Source organism: Morone saxatilis, unplaced genomic scaffold (genome assembly GCF_004916995.1).
Source record: "Morone saxatilis isolate NCDOM2014 unplaced genomic scaffold, NCSU_SB_2.0 Contig2, whole genome shotgun sequence".
In the NCBI taxonomy this organism is placed as follows: domain Eukaryota; kingdom Metazoa; phylum Chordata; class Actinopteri; family Moronidae; genus Morone; species Morone saxatilis.
The window spans coordinates 11,628,228-11,648,960 of NW_023339762.1; the positions used below are offsets into that span (position 1 = coordinate 11,628,228).

The window sequence follows — 20,733 nt, forward strand, 5'->3', positions numbered from 1 at the left end:
CATGATCTTTCCCTTGAATACTTATCTAACCGTTTCAAAAAAGCTAAATGATAGTTATGTAAAAAAAAAAATGTTGTCTATTATAGCTGATATTGATATTGATATGATAGTTTAAATATCTGATAAGTCAGCTCTGCTGTAAACATATAACATAAGCATTTCTGAATCCCTTAAAGGTCCAGTGGAGAATCTATTGGCAGAAATGGACAGTAACATTCATAGGTATGTTTTCATTAGTGTGTAATCATCTGAATATAGGAATCGTTGTCTTTTTTACCTTAGAATAAGACATTTTTATCTACAGACACCACCGGTGGACTTCCATGGCACCACCATGTTGAACCGCCAAGTTTCTACAGTAGTCCAGAACAGTCAAACCAAATACTCTGGATTTTACCATAGTTTATCCTACACACTTCACAACCCATTCTTAGTCCCAGTTTGTCAAATACAGATGTGAGCAGTTTTCAGTTAGTTGCAATCTGCAGCTTCATCACTTGATGCCACTAAATCCTACACACTGTAAATGTGTTTATCAGACTTGTGACCAATTTATTTATTTATTATACCAATATTTACTGAATTTATCATTTTATTATTGAAAAATACAGTAAACTTATCAACAACAGTATTGGGCTAGGTACTTGAAAAAAAAACAAATCATATTATTACATACAACCTATGGCAACTTTGGATTTACCAGGAGTTTAATTTCTCCTATTTTATTAGAAGCTAACCGCCTCCCCACACCTCCAGTCCCTGCGCCAAGCTAACATGTCTCAACCAGTCTGTCCACTGAACAAAGATGGACAAAACTGATATTAACCCTCCATTAAACACTACTTGTTACTGAAAAAAGTAATTATATAACGCGTTACTGAATAATGGGCTACTACTTAGTGCCGCTTGTCAGTGCTCTCTGGTGGACAAACTTGGAGACACCAGCCTAACTGTGTTGCAAGTTCTTGTCACTTACCTGCGGCCAGCCATTTAGCCCATACAGATACTATTAATGATCAGAAGTGGCAAAATACACATATTCTTTACCCAATTAGTACAGACACTACTGATTTAACTCCCTAGTAAAGATGAAAAAGAAAGATTTAAAATGCACTCAGAGTATAAAAGTAAAAAGTACTCTCTTGGTTTCACTGAAGGACATTTCCACTGGCTGTTATGTGGAAGCTAACTGAAACTTCTAATAGGGTGGAGTCTTCCTCTCTTGTGTGTTTTGTCTTGTTACACCTAGGAAGGTATACAATGGTGCAAATCAATAAATAGATAATCAATAAGTCCCCTCAAAATGCATTAAAAACTAAAGTTACAAGCCTGTTTTAAAAATTTAAGGAGTACAGTAAACATGTAGGGGGTAAGTGTAAAAAATATGTCAGAGGGATACCTGGAAAAATAAGTACAGCAACTAAGTAGCCTATTTGTACTTTGTTACTTCCAACCTCTGTCAATGATAAGCTAATATATGTCAATATATTGCCTGCAATTGCTCTAGCTCTACAGTTTATTTATAGTGTAAAACAAATATGAACTCACTATTTATTTATACCACTCAGACACATCACAACTCCCAATAATATTAACCCAACATAGCAATATCATTATTTTTATCATAGGATATTTTTGAAATAAATAGATTAGTTTCTTCAAAAGGGTGTGTGCCATTCACTTTCTGTATGAGCAATAATCACCACTGAGACCCCGAATTCAAGAAGATTTTGTTGCTTTTGTTGATTTTAACATCCAGACTGGAAGGCTACTTTTTTTCCAGGCTGTTTCAACAGTGCAGCGCTCAAGCCTGCCCCATGTGTGGTGGTCGAGGCGCATTCACCATTGGCTCGGGAGCCGATAGGGGCGTTACTTCACGGTTGGTGAGTGCCTAGGGTGCACGGGGTGTTCTAGGGATGGCTAAGGGAAAGCGTACTTGGCACTGATCCCTCCTTTCAGTATAGACTGCAATTGACATTAGGCAGCATTTTTTTTTTCTGTCAGGGGGGGAATGAATGTGTCATAGATAGTTCGCGTTTATAGAGGGGGGCAGCAGTGGATGCATGTTTATGTTCAATGCGATGAGGCCAGTGCACTTTGCAAGACTTGCGCTGCAGAGACCCTCCGCGGATCCCACGACCTGTTGCTGACAAGCCGCGGAAAAAGGAGAGGGAGAGGAGGGGGGGAGCCGCTCGGGAGAGACTGAAGGTACTGCCTTGGAGACGACTGCCCCGGGTTTCTTTCGCGGAGGGAAATCATGCAGTTTGCAATCTGGCTGGTTGGACTAATGTGTCATCTGTCAGCGCTTGTCCGGGACACTTTGCAGCATCGATTGCATCCGAAACAAGGTAGCGTTTTTGTTTTTATTTATGAGTGACTGCTGGAGGTGTTTTTGCAGTAATCTGCGGTGTGTGTGTGTGTCTGTGTGTGTGAGGATGATGCCTGCCTGGAGTAGGGCTGTCAGGCTACAGTTTGCATGTATTACATTGTCACTACTTTGTCTCTGTAGCTGAAACTTTCTATGACTTTTTTTTTTTTTTTTTTTGCAGAAAACTTCATCAAGCAGCTGTCATCGTACGAAATCATCACCCCTGTCCGCGTGAATGACTTCGGGGAATCATTCCCCCACAAAGTGCACTACAGGAGGAGACGGAGAAGTTTAAATGATGACCTGTCGCGCTTACGGGTTCACTACAGGATTGATGCGTTCGGGGAGCGCTTTCATCTCAATCTGACCGCACACTCCGGCTTCATCGCCCCCTCTTACACAGTGACACACTTGGGAGCGGAACAGAGCAACGCCACGGACTCCCACTCCCATGACTCGGGCGATATGCGCCACTGCTTTTTCCGCGGACACGTCAACGCCAAGAGCGAGTACCCCGCCGTCTTCAGTCTCTGCACTGGCCTAGTGAGTATCAATACTTTTAAAGTTTTTTTTTTTTTTTAGGTTTGTTTTTAAGATAACCGAGCCATGCTGCCACGCTTTCTCCAATTTCAGCGGATTTCATCCATGCATGTCCCAAGTAAAACCCAGCTTAGGTGAGAGTGTGCATGAGTGTAACAAGAGCAAGTGTTAGTGGACTGGTGTCACTGAGGAGGAGAGCGTGCAGCCCCCCCTGCATCTCAGTGCCTGTGGTGGTGATGCTGCTATTGCGCAGTGCAGTCTGGGCATCAGGGTGGTGTAGTATTTGGAGACTGAGGGGGGGTTGATGTGGCAACAAGCAATCCACTCTGCTGAAGTGCTCTTGAGCAAGCCGCACAAAGAGCCCTGAGATCAGCTCTAGCTAAGGCTGCTGCTCCTCTTTGGTTGACCCTAGTGTGAGGCCCAGCAAATAGGGCAGATGTACCCTACAAAGATCAATAATGTGGCCAAGTTCTCTTGTAAAATAAATTGTTGATCTCAGTAGGACTCCCTGGTAACATGAAGGTAAAATAATGTGCAGCCTTTTTGTTTCAAGCCTTTGCTTTTACTTTGTCAGCCGCTTTGTTGCTGCTTGCTACAAGACACCTCTAAATCTTTACAAAATAAAGTGGAATAACAGAAGGCACGCAAAAGCGAAGTCAGTTGGTTGATCAACAGAAATGTTTGATAATTGATTAATAATTTAAGTAATTTATCAATCACAAATGCAAAACATTCGTTGGTTTCAGCTACTCAAATGTGACAACGTGCTGCTCTTCTTGGTTTTACACTGTAATTTGAATACATGTGTATTTGAGTCTGTTGGTCAGACAAAACAAACCATTTGAAGGTGTACCCTTAGGGTTCTTGGAACTTGTGATGGGAGTTTTCTCAAAGTTTTACACTTTTATAGACTAAATGAATGATTCACAGGGTAAACAATCATCATATAAGTTGTTAATGAAAGTAATCATTAGTTGCAGCCTCATGCAACAGATATTGTCATTCAGTGTAAAGCAGCTGTTTGCTTTTGATTACCCCTTATCATATTAGTTAGATCTTATGGGGCTGTAATGGAGTTATTGGGTAATAATGATTTTACAACCCCATTATACCATATGAGGATCCTGATGCCCAAGTCCTTTTGTTTGCTGACTACTGTGTGAGAGAATCTGATAAGTGTTGAAGGGGATGACTTCATGGGTCACATAAGGTTACTGCTCCAGGGTCAGGGGGTTGACCTTGGTTGTGCCAGCCAGATTCTGGACTCTGCATGGTGGGGGTGTTTGGCTGGCCACAGCAACACAGACAGGAAGACCATAGCCTTGGAGTCTACCTCCCCGTCACAACCCCTATCAGTGACATAATCCTTATTTTAGATAGGTGCACTGTGTACAGTACCAGGATAGCATGTCACAGAATAGGTATCAGCTGCACTTTGAGGTTTTTTGAACTAGTACATTCACAATGCATGTAGTGATTGCACTCCAGTTGTAACTTGGCATAATGATAAAAAAATCACAATGTATTATGTGTATGTTGTGCTTTGTGGGGATTAACTCCAATTCAGAGTAGCTTTGGAGCAAAGAGACCACCAAATAAAGTGCTTTTTCATGTGCGTATAGCAATTTAAGATGTGAGGTATGCTGGAATGATCAGGGTAATAAGCCTTTAATTGCCCCTCTGCCCAACTTTGATGTATGACTCGCTTATCCAAACATGTTTGCATCCTTTTTCAAGCAATCTTTGTTGCTTATCCGCATCATCACTCATTGAGAATGACAGGACAATGGAGACAGCACCAGAGGCTATTGGGTCATAAATGTGTCCGTATCTGATCACTGGGGCTTAATGGCCAGGCACATTTTGTTGGGATGAGGTCATTAAGGAATAATTAAGCCCTAAAACAAAGGGGTCATTCTAGAAAAAGCAGGTTCCCCTTTCGTCCAGAGTTGCTCAAAGCCGTCCCCAGGGGGGAATCAGGGGGGGCGGGGTTGAGGAGCTTTTGGCCTTTTCAAAGTGAGCTTTGACTGGCAGAAAAGAGGAAAAATGCTGTGAGGAGAAGACAACTGCCAATGAAGGTTGTGTGGAACTTAAAGATTGCTCACACCGTGGGAAATGTTAGCTCCTAAAGGAGCTTGTTCTCTCAGTTCACTCACATAAAAGAAGTCACCACAGTGAGTCAACCTGTCCTGAGAAAGGACGCTGTCTTCATTCCAGTACCAAGCGATGTACCTCTGTGTAAAGATCAGGCTCATGACACCTTTATGTTCTATTTAACTTTAGTGATTGACTGCAACGGTACGTCACTTTTGCATGACTCAGCAGCCCCGGGGTTTAGAAAGTGTCTTTGGGGGATTTAATAAAACAGATGTGTGCCAGCAGTCATTCCATCCATGTCATGAGTGTGACCTCGCTTCAAATAGGAGTCCCTCATCTGTAACGTCCAGTTCAGCACCCACTACTGAACAGCAACCATTGTGTCTGTCCAAACTTTTGCCAGATTTGCTGCTGAGCTAATGCTGGGAAACCCTGAAACTCTGCCCCCTCCATTGACTAAACAGAGCATTTGTCTGTTCAGCCTTCCGTTAACACCACATGAGAACTTTAGAAAGGCTCAGCCATAATCGTCTAATTAAAGTTAACTCACCATAGATAGTGATTTACAAAATACAGGTAAACATCTACTAGCTGTTACATCATTCATTACATTTAAAGCACTACAACAGTAATTGTAGCAAGACTGCCACTGTCTCATATTTAATTAAAAGGAACTTGATGCTTGATGTCTCACAATCAGATGAGACTGAACAGAATGTTTTAAATTATGGGAGTGCTCCACAAAAAGGAAATTGTAACATCTACAGTTCTGTGACAAATGGGCGATCTCCATTAAGAGTGTTTACTAAAGGAACCTTGGGGTAAGTTTGTCAAAAGGTCATGAATGAGCTTCGAAACTCAAAATGAATGGTGTTTTTACATATAAGATGGTTCTTATTACTAGCTTTTTGCTGCTCAGTCACTGTCAGATTGTTATGACACATAAGGAAATTCTCTTTAAATTCGAGAATTTCTAATGTTATTTATGCATTTAACATCATTTTGAGAGACCAAACAGATACAATTTTAAATGGAAATAGACAACATTTTTGTTTTAACTTTAACTTTATCTACCAAATACGTTTAGATTCCCTACCTCGCTTTCACTATGCAATTTTGTCGGGCACGATATTTTCCAGTAAAATGTCAGTTCAATTTATGAGACTTATACATAAACTAACGAACTAAACTCATGCTTTTCCAATTTTTTCTTTTATTGTTAACGTTATTCCCTCCTCCACCCCGAAGCCAACCCCTGCTGTATACTTGTTTGTGCGAAGCAATAACATTGTGACCATTTCAGTTTACCTCTTCAGTGTGAAAGAGGTGCAAACAATAATACCTTCAAGTGAGTCTCTGTAGCCCATAGGAGTGGACGTGAGTGTGAATTTATATCTCAGTTAAATTTGTAACATAGTCTATGAAGGTTGAATCCCCACTTTCTGCTCTGTACATGCTGGGATGGGCTCCATAATGGGATCCTGAACAGGAAAATAAAGTAGTGAATAAATGGAAACATTTTAATTTTGACTGACATAGTTTAGTGAATACTTCTATTTCAGTTTCAACCTCTCTTTTTATATAGGTTGTGGGACTTACAAAATGATCACTGCACCTAATGCAGCCTTTGTCTACGGAAGACATGTCTTTATCAGCATGTGCTGCCATGCCTCAAAATCCCACACTGTAACTGTATTCTGTCAATACTTTGATTCATTCCTGCATTTCAGAAAACAGTATACACAGTTAACTCATCCACACTGGCTTGTCAGAATTGAAGAAACTGTACTATTGCAGCATTCGTAGTAGAGTACAATAGGAGACGTTGAGGCTCTGAGCTTTTTTTTTAGTGGTATGGTTGTTTCTATCCTGTGTCATGCTCTGAACACATGTAGCACTCAAGGCCTGTAACACATTTAAGGAAATATGGTGCATACGTGCAAGCCAGCTAATCCTTCACTCTTTGAAAGGCGAAGAGGAAAGGTAGACATGCAGTTTGTACACGTTTTCCATATCCGATTTGTGTGCTTTCCATTGTCTAACATCCATCACCTGTGGGGACGGTTATGGAATAATGTTGCCTAAAGATAACATTCCAGTGTCCAATATCCTGTTTAAGTGTGCACATGAAATTACCATACAAACACAATTGTGCCTCTGAGTGAGCTAAGAAGCTTTGTGAGGGACTGAGCTGCCAAATCAATATTAGCATTCCTCTGTCAGCAGCTCTGTCCATATATGATGATGTCACTCCTCCCATTGTCAGGTTGTGTGGAGAAATGCATTTTCACAGTCAGGAAAAGCACTCCGACTTAACAGCCTGCGTATAAAGGTGTGAAAAGATTTACCTAATCATAATGACGTACTTGTGAATCGATAAATGTATAAAGTCTTAAAAGGTGTCATGGTTACAATTTCAGCAATGACTGACAGTGAGCGCGTATATTCTCTGACCTTTCTGAGTCAGCATGTTATTTTCATGTGCATCTGTCAAAAAACAGCAATGTTCAAAAGCATGGAAATAATGTGCACAGTGCCCAAGGGCAACAGAGAATGACTGCAATTAGACCCCAACCTCTTTAAATGAAACTATGCCCTTATCTGTAAATGAAACCTACTCACAGTATGTATGTACACATGCAAGCGCATGCTCCATACCAAAGCCATGAATGACATCTCTTTTTTTTTTCCTGCTCTAGATTGGAACTTTTACAACACAACATGGTGAATACTTCTTGGAGCCTCTTTTAAATGCTGCGGGGGAGGAATATGACGAAGAACACAACAAACCTCATCTTGTCTACAGACATGAGAGGAATAAGAACATCTCCAATACTGACCACAACACAGAGCCGTGTGCTGCCTCAGGTAACAAACTACAGACTGCATGTAACCACTGTCTGTCTGACTTTTGCCCGCAAACATTTAGCTTCTGATGACCTGCATTCACTTTCTGAGCCACGGCAATAAACACTGCCCTAAAATGTAAATTATACTCAGTCACGATCTTTGGCTTGCAGGACACCCAAGAGATTTCAAGCTTGATTAAGGGGTGTTACTGAAAAACTCTTCAACTTAATTAAACAAAACGTGCTCCAGCACTGCCTGGTGTTTTCACTCATGTTCTGCTGGAACATTCAATCCCAAGTCTGCAGCAGGAGCTCAGAGGGAAGGAATAATTACTTTTTAGTTTGCAGTTGTGATGAAAAGAACTGGAGAGGTTTTCCGCTTGGGAGGCTACTTGAAAGTTCCCCCGTTTTCATTTGAATTTTTATGGTTGAGGCTTTTGGGTGGTGGAGAGGCCCTTAAGAGAAAGCGGTGTGTCCGAGCGTAGTTCTACCACGATGGAAGGCTTTAGAGTCATCCTCGCAGAGAGCTCCGTGGGCGGCCTTTGTTGTGTGATACCATAAATCTTTTATGTGCAGACTGCTTGATTTGCTTGTTGTCTGAACCCGCCATTGTCGCCTGGTGGTGGCCATTGTGTGTGGCGGCAGTTTAAAGAACTTGGACTGACCTGATGGGCCAGGCCAATACCTCCTTAATATGCTTTGCCCTTTCACTCTCAGTCTGTGTGTGGTAAACAGAGAGTGAGAAATCTGGAGGGTCTCTCAGCCCCCACTGAGGCTCTTTTAAATATACTCTCTCTCAAGAACCAGGTTGGTAAAAGCTTGGTGAATGATCCCTGACTTCTGATGCCTATTCTCATCATTCGGTTATTGTTCATTTTTTAGCCAGCTATCCTTTAATAATTACTTAACCATAAATGAGATGTTTCATCTCATGATCTCAACTATGAACTGATATGGTGTACAGCAGGAAACAGTAGGGAGGAAGATACGTATATGGATGAGACACCTGTAGGGCTTCATCAAAGGGTAGCAGGTAAACAATGAGCAGTAGGATTAAAAGAACCAGTGAGGCTTGGTTAGGACTGTGAGGTGTCCCAGGCTGTAACTCCTCAGCTTTATCAGATAGGCTCTACTCCAGATGCGGTGATAAATGGCTCTTTGAAGGCCATACTGAGCCAAGACTAACAGGCCTGTCCTGTCTTTTTATGGGAATGAGTGCAGTACACGCTGCTCATAGCAGGTTAGATATAAACACTGGCTTAGTGTGTGTTGTTCTGCTCGTAGTGACTACTCCTGGTATTGTGTTTGGACATTTGCCTCTTGGCTTTGGACTTTTAAATGTGTTAAAATCTTTGAGAAAACACACATCCTGCTCTCTGTATTATGGTTTTGTGCGTGTATCTTTTCCCTTCTTTATTACATTGTACACTATGTATTAGTACGTCTGTCTTTCTTTTTCTTGTGTTGAAACTAAATCAGTGTTTAAATATGGTAAAAGTGTTTAGAAATACAGGAACATCAAGTAGAATCCTTGTTTCCCAAAGCTGATCCATGCTTCTCAGTAGCAGATTATGGAAAGTAAAATAAGTTAATGTACCGTTTTTGATGAGAAATGCCATTATAATTCAATTTACAGAACACCACAAGCTCCCACCTACATAATGGCCACAGCGTTGAATCAATACCTCTTAGATGTAATGTATTGTGGGGCTGTTGTACAGGACTGCATTTAATTTAGCTGTACTTAATAAACCAGTCACTCAGGGGTTAAAAGAAAAGATGCTTTTGTCTGCAAGGTTGTTTAATTTTATTTCAGTTTATTACATTTCTGTCTTCACTATAACCCCCCCAAAGCAACTGATTCATAGCAAGTTGAGAAACAAAGGTTTCTGATTTATCTCATCACATAAATGATAGACTGGAGAACCTGTGGTGTTAGCGGGGGGCAGATTCCTTTCCCAGTATCTCTACTTTTTGAGGCGCTATAAAAGCACTTTTTGTCAGATCAGTCATCTTTTGGCCCTCTCTCTTGTCTTAAATCAAAATTGGGAGCTGGAGTTCTGAAATGCCAACTATCTCAAACACATGGAAATGCTGAATGGCCAACAATGCCTCCAATCTACTAGCCAGGCAGCCTTTTCCTTCTGTAAAGACATTGTTTTGCAAGACCTACTCACTGTGGTGATGATTACTCATCTGCCTTTCTCTCGCTGTGCTCCAAAAGAAAATGACAAAGAAGAAACAAGCTGTGTTTTATCAAGCAGACCTCCTGAAAACAAAATGTGTATCAGCAGAAAGATACCTCTGGTAAGATAAGCTTTTCCCTCAGATATGATGTCTCAGTTCTTCCTTAGTGTGCTACAGACAGTGCCAGAACAACAACTGGAACTTCTGTATCTATATAAGAGTTTCCAAAGTTTGTACAGTCCCTGCACACATCTGCAAAAAGTGTTGAAAGGAGAGGATGTCTATGTTTCCACATGAATTTAACAAAGATGAACTCTTGTTTTAAAATTTGCAGTTGTCATCTCTGACACGCACAAACGTTGACTTTTTTGTACCTGTACCGTCACTACTTGTGAAGTGTCAGAAACAGTGCAAAGATAAGGGCTTTTAAAGTGTTACCTTGATGGAAAATTATGTTTTGTTATTTCAGCAGTTGTGACATGGCTGTATACCTGTCTTCAGCTGCTTTTCTTCACTGTGTGTGTTCATGTGCTGTTGATAAAGCACCACGGGATCATTCTATGTGCTGTGTGGAATGGATATGAGTTGAAAATGCATTTTAAAGAGTGACTACACTAGAAACCGCCACAGATTAACACTGGAAATCCGAAATGTAAGAGTGAATCTAGTCTTAACAACATGACCAAGAAATTTGTTCTCATTGACTGACATTGCAAGCAACTGTATCAGTCTTCTGTCTCTGTCAGCCGACCTGGGTGGCTTCCCTGCTGTTTAGAATACCTCTAGTGTAGAGAGCTGTTGAGTGGGTGATTAATGTTTTAAAGTCACAGAGTGCCTTGTTGTGCCTGGTTCTGGCTTTTAAAAGCCTCAGGGGAAGAAGCTTACTGGGCTCAAATCACAATACTGCTCCGACCTTTAATGACACATTCTACGGGGTATCTGTCTCTGAGCTTGCATGTGAATCCCTGCGTCGTCCTTCGATAGAGATAGCCACTAGGATGAGGGTGGCTAAAGATAGGGGCAGACTGTTCTCTCGTTCTCTTCCCTTTGCTTTCTGAAATCCATGTGAAGACAAGCAAGAGATGGAAGGAAGGGGAGCTGTGCAGTATCTCTTTCTCACGTCAGTGGCTTCATGTCTAAAGCTGTGGGGTGTCATATTTTGTCTGAATTAGAAACAGTGAATTGAATACAGACAGCTTGACAGCAAACATTCCCAGCTGTAAACCCAAACACCAATGTTCCAGTGTTGGCTCCCAAGCGTTTCACCCCATTTCTTGATGGCTAACGGAGGGCAGCTGGGACAGTGAAGTGACTGGCTTTGATGCTGCAATACTTGGCACACATGGCATCAGTGCCCCCTGACCCTCAACACAATCATTGTATAGGATTCCCCCCTTGGTGCCCACTGTGTATACATGGTAGTTCAAATGCTAGCATCAAGTTTTTGGTCAATGGGTTCATTTACATGGAAAAATGCCCTCCCCCGCCTGGGGTTTGAACTAGCCGACTTGAATCGCTGCCCGCTCTCCCTTTGCGCTTTCATGTATGTGAATGGAAGCACTTGTTGATTGTGACCTCACTTCCCTCATTGTTTGGAGTCACTCACTGGACGGGTGGATGCGACCTTGAGTTTTTTCCTTCCTAGAGGTGCGTGGTTACTGGGCTTGCTGGCTTGTTTGCTGGGCCTCAGTTGGAACTATACATGCATTAAGCACTTTGTTTTCCTCTTAACTCCAGCTCTTGACAGGGGTCAGGAAAGGTGGCCAGCCAGAGTGTGATGGACGGGCACTGATCTTTCAGACAACCCTTTTCACCTTTAGGGTCTGGCTTTAGATGGTGTGGAGCTTTTGAATGTCAGATGGCTCCAAAAGGCTTAGGCTTACTCTGTGCCCTCATGCCCCCCAGACAGACTGAACCTCCCCTTATTGCAGGAAGCACCTATTGTTGTTTGTTTTTGGCCTTTTGTGTGAATGCATAGATGTGTTGTGCTTGTGAGTGTGTGTTTGCATCCGTGAGGAGTGCATGTCATCTTGTCCTGTCGGTGGACAAAGTGTCCTGCTGAGTTTTTGGGAATTGCTGAGCAAGCAGTGCTGAGGAATTGAGAAAGGAGCTCCTTTCTTCATTTGTTTGAGCAGTCCCGGCAGTTTTGCTCCAGAGCTTGGCAGAGGCCCCAGCTTTTTCCCAAGCTCCCACTGCACGCCTTTCTTCTTTTACACCTGCTGCTTTAAAGTAGGTTTCTCACCCACTGCCTTGCTACTGGCAAAAAAAGAATCAGAAATTCTTTTGATTGATTTATTGTTCTCTTGAATGGACATAGGCTTTTCTTTGGAAAGCCAAGAAGATCATGTTAGTCTTAATTGTGATTGTCACTGTGTTGAAAGCACTGTCTTCAGCCATATTGTATATTAGTTTTGCATAATGTGCAAGTTTTCTCTTCAGGCATGATGCTTTGTCTCATCATTGCCGCATATTCCACAACATTGCATGACAGATGACATAGTCTATTTCACTCATTGTCATCGGATGTTAAGATAAAAGATACTCTGGACTGGGCTGAACAGGGCTGGGCAGCTACAGACAGTCTATAACTTTAATAGCTGCCACGTGTCTGCCTGCCCTGAGGCTTCAGCCCTATTGAACCAAACGTGTTGTGTTGTCTCGGGAGTTCTGACAGATTCCAGCTGGGGCTATTTTCTGCCACTGTCTACTGTCTGGGCATTCTTAACAGATGGGGGCTGATTGGAATGGCCAGAGCAACTTGAGTGACACTGACTGACTGCATGGTGGCATGGGTGACAGTCAGAGGTGAGAGGGGGTGACAGGTGAGCGACAGATTCCCACTGAGATAGACGGGGGATAGGCAAAGCTGAAAAGTGGCCAGTGCAACATCAGTGTCATCGCCTGTGGCTCTGGCTGTTTGGAATGAAGTACTGGTACATTTTTCTTTATAAGGCCTTATTACAAGAACTGCCTTATCGTTTTTGTTTTCTACTGACTCCAAGAAGTTGGTAGTTTAACATTCGATCACGTGGACAAATTATGTAGATCATTCTTAAAACCAGCGCTGTGTGTGCTTTAAGTGCTTTTAAAATTCTTTCACCCGTACCTTGGTGTAAGCTACAGTCTCCTTAAACTAGATTATTTTACAATCATGGAAAACAGGATTAAGGACTATTTGACCACTGAATGCACATGCCCTGTTACTGAATACTGCGTCAGTACTGAGTCATTGTTTAATGTTTGTTTTAAGCCTGTTGTTCTTCTATATGCAGCTTTATGATTTTGAATCTCAGTTGGAATATTCCTGGTAAAATAAAGGTAAAAAAAAACAACAAAAAAACATCAGCTATTAATCTGCAGTATGTAAGGATGCATTTCTTCAAATCTGATACTCAGAAACTCACAGTTTGATTCTGACAAAAGAAAACACTTCGGGCCCCTGCCCATCATTAAGGGTCCTGATCCATAAGTAGTGTTTTGTCTCCTTGGAGGAGGTCAGCTACTCCAAACACATTCTTCAGCTGACCACCATGCTGTCTTTAGCATGTCTCTGAACTGAAAATAACAACTGAACTCAAAGAGCACTGTAAGTGTACAAAGCTCAACATCTTCCAATGAGGTCACAAACCATGCCACTTCACTTTTTAAAGCCTTTTTCAGCAGCAAAAAATAGCTGCCTCTGCTTCTCTCTGCCACAGAATTGCACTTAATTGTGCCTCTATCTGCAGGAGTTTCAGCATTTTTTTAAGTTGTATTGTCAGTCAAACTGCAGTAACCAGAGTGTCTGACCTCGTATAGAGCCAGGGCGCTACCTATACTCAATGTAAGGAATACTGTCTATTTAATTGGCACCCAGGGAACAGGGCGCTTTAACTCTCAGCGAGCCACTGTAAAAGAATGTTAATTAGTTCAACAATGAAATGCAGGTTCCCCATTGTTGGTCTCTTGGCATTGATACTTTTGACAGAGAACTCAAGGAGAGTCAAAGAGCAACTCTTTGATCTAGATTGAAATCTCAATGAGATCCTTTTGGACAGGCTGGATGTACATGAATGGGCTTAAACAGAAAGTGTATTTACAAGTGTCAGAATGCTTCCATACCTTAATGTTTATGAATGAGTAAAAGTGTACACATTCAAACCCATCTGAAATCTTTAAATATGGATGAAACTGTCCAGTCATAAGTGGTGTGGGGTACTTGGTGTGCAATTAAACATGTTATTGAGTGAATAGTTTATAATATTTGTTGTGTTTGATTATTTTTTGGAACAACCATGAGGATTTTTGCAATTTTACAAGTCAAGTGGTGTTAGAGCAGAAAAGTGAGTGTGGTCTCGGACCTGTTTCAGCTTTGTGCATGCTGGAGCCAACCAAATTACATTTATAAATGCTTGTGCTCATGCCGTGCAGGACTCTTTTATTGTTCTCTGTTATGAAAAACCGCTGGAGCTCGGTTTTATAGGCTCACGTCTATAATGACATTTTTGCTAGTGTAAAAAGAAATTAAATGTATCACATTTTGATGTTTGGTAAGTAATTTCAATGTGTAAAATCCAGAGATGCAGTTGTGTAACTGATGCTGATGTGATGTCCAGTGAAGGTGATGTCATGTCTCTGTGGGTCGGGCGGGTCAGAGCGGTCACCCCTGTCTTCCCATGGTGTAAGTAGCAGCTCACTACCTAGTGAGAGGGGGATTTGAACCTAAGGAGATTTGGGAAAGGCTGTGTGTGGCTAATCTGCACTGATTCAAAGGCTATTATAACAGAGACCATATTTTCACCTCCTCTTTCTCTTCCTCTTTTTTCATCTCACCCTCGCTTGTACTGAGTCTTAACACCAATTTCTGTAGATGTAAATACCTTTCTGTGCTTTGATAATCCCTTTGATGTCAGACTGTCTGCAGTGATGAGTCTGTTTAAGGGGTTTAGTGTAGTGGGTTTGGCCTTGGAGAGATTTTCCTGGAAAATACAAAGCTCTGTTCTGGCCCAGCTGCCCGGGCTGTGTGCGCGAGCACAGACGGGCTTGGCGCTGACTGGATGCTGGCACTGGCATAGGGCTGGGCCTCATGGCAGCAAGAGCTGTGTGCCATTGTGCCAAGGAGTCACGCTACACCTCGCGTGCCCACTGGGGGCATCGCTTGAATAATCTCGCAGCGCTCAACGGGTTTTCTTTCCTCTTTTTTGTTTTTCTCTGACCTAACAGTTACACACAATCTCTCTCTGTCTGACTGTCTGGAAAGATTGAGTGTTCAGAGGACAATGGAACTCTTCACTATAATCGGGTTATCCAAAGTTGAGGAGGTTGTTTAGGATGAGGGACTCCAAACTATGCTTGGCAGTCATATAATGTTCATTGAATATCATTTCATGTTTAATTTATATGCCACTAGATTCTAGTTCATTTTTTATAGTTTTTATTTATTTATTTTTCAGTTACTTTTACACTGAACAAAATCCACAATATGTGTGATGTCAATTTTGATGGGCTTTTTACGTGCAAGTATCAGTATTTTGAAGAGATAGATGTTCTTTTGAATTATGTCACCAGTATTAATCCCAGGTACACAATCTGGGGCTCCCTGGGAATCTTATAGCATAAAATCTCCTCAAGAATCTCAATAACCCTGTCCCAGAATGTATATATTTTTATCCATGACCAGAAAATATGTGAGGGATTGGTAGGGTTGCAACTTCATAAGTGGATAACTGCCTCAGAAAATATCAGTATCAGAATCCGTATTATTATTATTATCATCAGTTACACGTTTTATGATGCCCATGTCTATAACACATTATAATGCATTATAATCATACTTATAATGCTTTATATTGTTTTTTATAGTAATGCATAATTATAGTTATGAGCACTCAAACGTATTTCTAATTCTTTATGACAATAATCACAACACATTATAAAGCATTTTATACTGACTATAAGTGGTCATTATTTGCTTTAACAAGTGAAATGTGAGTTTATTGGGAAAATCCAAACCAGAGACCAGAGAACAGATGGATCAGTTGGATTTGAGCTCTAGTAGTACAAGTAGTACAAATGGTACTGCATAGTGGTGCATAGTTCTCTAGTTTCTGAAATAAAGCCTAAAGAAACAAATGCATGCACATCTGTGAGTTGCTACTGATAGCCAGCATTAACTAAAAGCATTTAAGGACTATAAAGTGAGATCTGCATACTCTCTGTGTGACTGTGTGAGTCACTTAACAACTGTTGCAGCAACCACTATTGGTATAACACTGAAACCACACTGACTCACCGCAAAACAGGGAAAGCTAGTTAGGCTAGCCAGTTAGCTTAACACTTATCAAGGCTAATTTCTGAACATGCTAGAGAAAAATGCTTTTGAGTTATGGTGGTATAAGAAATCTCAGATTGTGTGTTTGTGTGATTTACCACTCACTCCTGCTACATTTCTGTAGCACTGGTGGCTGCCTAACTCCATCTTCCTCTTGCTGAGAGATGGCAGAAATGCAAGCAATCTTTCTTACACGTGTGGATTTGCATCACTGCAAATCTGGACAACACAAGTCCTCAGATGGCCTGTTTCAGAACAAAAAGGACTATGGAAATCCATCCAATGCTGATAAATTCTGACATTTCTGACATTCAGACTATACAGACAATCTTTGATGTATTTGTCATTAACTTGATTGATGATGTTGGAGAGATTGTTCCTGATAAAGATCCATCACTTAGTTTTCAGTATTTGGTGGTTTGCTGGTCAGTAACATGAATATACTGCAGCTGTGTGTCCCAAAGAAAATGACCTTTTTTTTTTTTGCCGCTTGCCTGTGTGGAGACTACAAAACCTTTCCCCTTCTTGTTACCCTGCTCAGGCTACAGTTTTAGGAAACACACCTGTGGACATGGACAGTCATTTACACATGTGGAATTAAATCTGCTTTGACAATAACCTCTGCAGATTATTCTTTTCCTTTCCTCCAATGAAACAAGCTCTTCACGCTTTCCTAGTCTGTGTCTCTGCCACTGTATCCCTTTTTTAACTTTGCTCTGTCATGGTGAAGGAATCTCTCGCTCTTAGCCAGCTCAACACGTGCAGTTCAGCTGAGAGAAGGCCAGTTGAGTATACACAGTATATGGCTGACGTCCTGTTTATTTATTTTTCTCCTTCTGACTGGGGCTGTTGCTGAAAGCGTTCACCTCAAGTCTATGCATAATGTAATGGTAGGATTTTGATATCCCATTGCAGACGTCAAGAGGCTACTGCCTCTGTGAGTTGGTCAAATATTGTCATGGGATTTTCTTTCTTTGTGTGGCTCACACTCATGCAGTGAGTGTGCACATTGCCTGACCTGAAAACTCTTATTCTCAAAGCTTGACCCTGACCCCGTGTCTCTTAGTACTCTTAGTAGAACTGTTTTCCTGAGCACTGGAATGACATAATAATTTATGGCGGGTTTTTGCCATAGAAGTCCAGCGTCACTGGAATTCAGCTAAGCTAAAACCCTTGGCTTTTAACTGTAGATGTACCATGCTTGCTCATGAAAAGCCTTTGTAACAAAGTGGTGGGTGTCCAATGTAGAAAAATTTAGTATTTAATTGTCCAATTCTCCCATATAATCAAGATTTTAGTTAACCAAACATCTATTCCTCTTCATCATTTATCATAAAATTTCTCTCTTAAAACAGAGGACTCCAAGAGGCCCGTTGCTTTTGAGAGCAAAGAGAACATGGGAGAGGAGCTGGACTCTCTCAGAGCCACGATAGATGATCAACACGTTTATGACAACAACTTAACCAGCGCACACCCCAGATCCCCACGCAGACGCAAGCGCTTCCTCTCCTACCCTCGCTATGTTGAGCTGATGGTGACAGCGGATGCCAAAATGGTGCGTCACCATGGACGCAACCTAGAGCACTACATCCTAACAATCATGTCAGTAGTAAGTAAAATAATGTTTCTAAAAATTATCATTTTCTTTATTTTTATGTTTGATATGTTGAGATTTTATGTTGTTGTACCCAAAAGGTACTGCACAGAGGATGTTAAAACTTCTTCAATCAATACAATTCTGAATTAAACAAATATTTTTTTCCAGAGCTGAAGATGGTAGTAGCTAACAAGTGAGCCATCTCACTTCCCTCTCATCTCTGTTGAGAGTTGCACATGCACAGTACAGATCGGGCAGGATGTACAGTTCGGGTAGTGTCAATGTTCACTCAGAGTTCATTCAAGAGATGTATCCTGTCTCCATGCCCTTTCTGGGGCAGTTTATACACCGGAGTTAAATAAAAGCAGATGGTGCAATACAGCTAATAAAAAAAAATGCTCTCTCTGTTTTCCACTCTCCAGCTTTCGTTCCCTGAAGTTCAGCATAGTTACCACCATGAATTTTCGTTTCAGAACTCACCAAATTTGGACCTGACGTGAAAGATTTGCTCAATATTCGCTGTAAAATTTAGCCTAAATACAATGAAGGTGAAAATATTTTTTCATTTTCATTCAATCTCCATTCACAAAAAATACTTCCTATGAAAACAGTGAGCATTAAAAATAAATAAAATTTACCTTCATTGTATTGGCCACATATCTCAGAAACCTCAAAAACAGAAGTTTTTAAAAAATATATAATTTGGTGGAAAAAAAACAAGCCTTTAAAATGTGAAACAAAGTCCCCCAGTCCAGGTTTGTGTGTTTCCAGCCTCAGATGTTACTGTTTGACATTTTGGTTGTAAACCTCATTGTGACCCTAGCATGCTGCTGCTTTAATGAAAGTGGCCCAGTTAATTGGTAAAATCCTGACTCAGCACCTTGACCTCTTTATAAGTCCTATATCTGACTGGGAGAGTTGACTGGCAATCAAGCCATTGACACTGTGATTGACTGTCTCTGTACATATTAGACTAAAAAGTTGGGGGAGTCAGTTTGTGAAAGCAGGATAGGTTATCAATTGTACTGAACTGTGTGTACCTTCTGCTGTCTCTCACCAGTATGTCAGACAGAAGGCTCAGAACACTCATTTACTTATAAAGGAGTAATGATTGTCAGTGGTATGTTAGCTTTGAGTAAGGCTGAGAGGGTACAGTCAATGTTAAATGTGCCAGGCCTCTTTTTATATTCAGGTTTGAAGTCAAAACAATAGTTCTACCATGCTTATGTCTGCAGACCAGTGGTTCACAGTCTCTCACTTACTTACTGCCAAAATATGATGGCGCAATTTTAAGAAGAACAGAGAAATATAATAAGTGAGATTTTTAGGTATTGGTCATGGTGATTAACAACCTATGTTACATTATATATAGTAAATTGACCACTAAAAAGTGTAGCTAGGATTTAAGAAAAAACTAAATATAATGTCAATTTAAATTATACCATCCACTTTTTTGGACGAGCCACCACCCACACTATAAATATAAAAAATACCTACAATTTAAAACCTTTATTTTAATTTCTTAGGTTTTTCGTAAGATCAGTTTATTTTAAGATCACAATCAGCCTTAAATAAGTGTAATGTGCGTGATATCAGACTGCTCTGCATGTCATTTAACCCCAGAGATCCCCAGAAACAATACAGAGAATATGACCTAAGTGTCCTCAATGGTAGCTGTGACCCTGCTGACATTTCTCTGTACCATCAGCTTGTTTTTAACTAACTGACTGTGTGAGATATTGTTACGATGGTCCAGTATAGGCTGCAGTCCCCCCTTCACTTCTGGTTCTTGCACTGATCATACAACAATATACATTGGGGCGAGAGCATAAAGAACAATGTCCTGTGTCACAGCTGGACTGAAGACTGGCTCCCTGGGCCACGTTTGCCTCCCCCCAGGCTAAGACAAGCTAAATGTTTATAGTGGACTAATGAGTTTCTGTCAGGAGGTTGCACACGGCCTCAGGAGACTGCTGGCTGACCGTGACTGCATGAGAAAAGCAAGAGAAGTGGAGGCGAGAAAACTACAGAGGGAATGTTTTGCTGTCCTCACAGAGGGGCTCTGAGCTCCAGCTTTGCTAAAGTTTCACATTTGATGCTGGGTCCAGATTTTAGTTTATTTTTTTCTTTGCTAGGGTCGTTGGGGGAATTGTAATTGGTTTTAATACCCTGTTGATTAAACTTACCCTGAAGGAGACATTTTTTGTTTCTTTGGACTTCAATGAACTGTTGCTATTTTGATTAAACCCCATGGAGCTCAACCAGAAACCAGAACTTTCTCATTCCAAGTATTAAGTTAAGAGAGAAGAGAGAAGTAGACTTCGCTTTTATACTGTCCCTATCTGTGCTCTGGTTCAGGTTAGTGGAGGTTTGCATTTTTTGTCTGTGTTTTGTCTTTGTTACAGGTAGCAGCAGTGTACAGGGATCCCAGCGTAGGAAACCTCATCAACATCATGATCGTCAAGCTTGTCGTTGTCCACAATGAACAGGTGAGTGCGGGGTCTTGAATGCTACCTGTATCCAGATCTCAAATATGGCTTACGTCAGTGCAGGTGTCCATGGCCTGGCCTTTTCTCTGCGGGGCCTGTTTAAAAGGACACTGCCTGCCTTGTCAGTCTCAAGTCTCAAGAGAGGTCTCCTTGGAAAACAAACAATACGGTGAGGTATGAGGTAGCTAGCCACCTGCAAATAAGAGGAAGATGAAGAGGGTTGCTGTGCTTTGCTTTGTCATAGTAACTGATTCTTAAATAGTTGAATTAAATTCCGGTAATCGCCAACCTAGGCA

At 41.2% G+C, this 20,733-nt stretch overlaps 1 protein-coding gene across 2 annotated transcripts in view; it reads left to right on the forward strand.

Moving 5' to 3' along the window:
• The first annotated feature begins 2,099 nt into the window (after positions 1–2,099).
• LOC118330493 (A disintegrin and metalloproteinase with thrombospondin motifs 20) overlaps positions 2,100–20,733 on the forward strand; it is a 75,581-nt gene continuing 56,947 nt past the window's right edge. Inside the window, exons 1-5 of one of the 2 annotated variants that reach the window (XM_035665038.1) lie at positions 2,100–2,348; positions 2,550–2,911; positions 7,705–7,873; positions 17,707–17,960; positions 20,354–20,437. In XM_035665038.1, the coding sequence (XP_035520931.1) occupies positions 2,258–2,348; positions 2,550–2,911; positions 7,705–7,873; positions 17,707–17,960; positions 20,354–20,437 (960 nt within the window). In that variant the 5' untranslated portion in view covers positions 2,100–2,257. Of the gene's footprint in view, positions 2,349–2,549; positions 2,912–7,704; positions 7,874–17,706; positions 17,961–20,353; positions 20,438–20,733 lie in introns of those variants that run through there. The other variant, XM_035665039.1, reaches the window with a different exon arrangement.